The following is a 2,055-nucleotide window of genomic DNA, read 5'->3' as shown; positions in this document are numbered from 1 at the left end:
GCAAAAAACCGATCGATTTAATGAAAAAATACTTACTACAAGATTGTTCAATTTTGCAACTTATTTTTATAAACAATTATAAATAAATAATTAACCACACTAATAATAACCGTTAACATGTACCCCAGGTTATGCATAATAACTTTTGTATAAGTCAAAACCCCGTCACTCCTCTGGTTGAGGCTACAAAAAATTCCAAAGGTAAAGACACCCGGTATAAGACGAAAGACCCGAAACTGCCCTGTGACATAGTTGTATATACATGTCCTCAGGTAGTTCTCAGGACATGGGAATTAATATTATAATATCCCATAAACCACAATCGTAAAAAATCTCTTTTTATATACACTGATAACCTGAACATTTCCCATTGAAAATAATATATAAAGCATAATTTTTAATCAACTCCTATACCTAATTAATCGAAGAAATATATATCTGTAATTGTGTCCCGACACCCCATAATAAAACTCGTTCAGATATATATAAATTTCACATGTATATATAGAATCCGCATTAACAACTCTGTAAAAATAATAATAACTTTTATTTCTGCAATTGTTTATTTACGAAATATTTATAACAATAAAATAAAATATCTTATAAAAAAATTATTTCATTATAGAATTAAAACCGTGTGACTAAGGGAAGCTTAACAATATCAATATGTAAATTAAAAAGGTACCAAATTGTTTAATAAATAATTTGTTATTAACAAATACATATATCAACAATAAAATTTTCCAATGTTATATTATACTTTAATGAAAGTCCTACAATATATTTCCTATATACTCCTATCAAATTTCCAACTATTCACGAGATATAAAAATAATAAAAACCTTATATATATAAACAATTTAATTTCATTGATTTTCTGTACTAATGAGAATGCTGACCATTTCTATCTGCACGATATATTATTAACCTAATATTAGAATCATTATTACCACCGCTAACATCACTTTTATCAATATTATTATTAACAAATATATATACTTACCAAAATTAATATAAATATCGAGCGTCAAGCGCCGAAGCGTTACTCACGAACCTGAGAAAGATAAAGATTATTGAATACCTACCTTCAACGGATCCAAGAAGCCATAATCCACATCGCCGACCAACAGTTAATTATCCTGGGGTTTTACCTCCTTAACTGCAAGAAAAAGAACCCATCAACGGAGACGTTCTGCCGGATCGAGTCACCTCGCATCACCCAGGACGTCACACGGGGTTCACTAGACAATGACCAATGAGTACTCCTGGCGCAGGCTCGCCGCTTTTTACGATGCCTACTCGGTTATGGTCGGTGACTGCCTCTACGATGGTTTCGCTGCGGAGCGGTGGCGTCACCTTTCGATAGGGTCGGAGTTTGAATGTGGTTTTACCTATTTTCAGTTGCTTTGACGTGTTGGAGATATCGGCCTTGTGTCTCGTTAGGAAATCGTTTCCGAGTATCCCTTCGTACTCGATCGGGAAGTCATCTTTCACCACGTACATAGTGTGGCGTATTTTCTTGTTCCCAAGGTCCAGTGTCGCCTTTATTTTTCCAGTCGTGTGGATCTGGTGTCCGGTTACGCCGATCAGCGCTAATTTTTCTTCTTGCACCATCGTTTTTTCTTTCAAATTACCTACTTTAATTAACGTCAGGGTCGCGCCTGAGTCCAGTAGTAAATCAATTTTTCCTTTCTTGGCCTCTTGGATCGGCAGAGTTATCATGTCCAACGGGCCTACCTTATGCTTCCCCGTTATCTGTGTCACTCGATACTCCTCGGCGGCGCGTGCCTTACCCTTCCTTCTGGGTCGCTCTTCCTCCTCGCTGCTGCTGCCGGAGGAAATCTCATCGCTCGTTTCTCGCAATTTATTTTTTCTTACCGTGCTCACTTTCTTTGCGGTGTCCGTTTTTGGTCGGCGTGGTCGCTCCGTTTTTGGTCGTCTGTTCAGCGACTAGCATTCGTCTCGCTTGTGCCCTGCTTTTTTGCAGTAAGTGCACTCTATTGTGTTTATGCCGCCGGGCTTATCCGCTCTCGGCAGCGAGAATTCATTTGTTTG

At 37.6% G+C, this 2,055-nt stretch overlaps 1 protein-coding gene across 1 annotated transcript in view; it reads right to left on the bottom strand.

Moving 5' to 3' along the window:
- The window catches only part of LOC112455126, a gene marked incomplete at its 3' end in the record, with an annotated part of 3,083 nt that extends 1,361 nt beyond the window's left edge, over positions 1 to 1,722 (bottom strand). The window contains exon 1 of the mRNA XM_025016901.1: positions 1,392 to 1,722. Coding sequence (XP_024872669.1) covers positions 1,392 to 1,722 — 331 coding nt within the window. The remainder of the gene's footprint in view (positions 1 to 1,391) is intronic.
- Positions 1,723 to 2,055: the final 333 nt, after the last annotated feature.

This window comes from Temnothorax curvispinosus, unplaced genomic scaffold (assembly GCF_003070985.1).
Source record: "Temnothorax curvispinosus isolate PA1 unplaced genomic scaffold, ASM307098v1 QBEX01000063.1, whole genome shotgun sequence".
NCBI lineage: Eukaryota > Metazoa > Arthropoda > Insecta > Hymenoptera > Formicidae > Temnothorax > Temnothorax curvispinosus.
The sequence above is the reverse complement of the archived record's forward strand: the minus strand, read 5'-3'. Positions and strand labels throughout refer to the sequence as shown.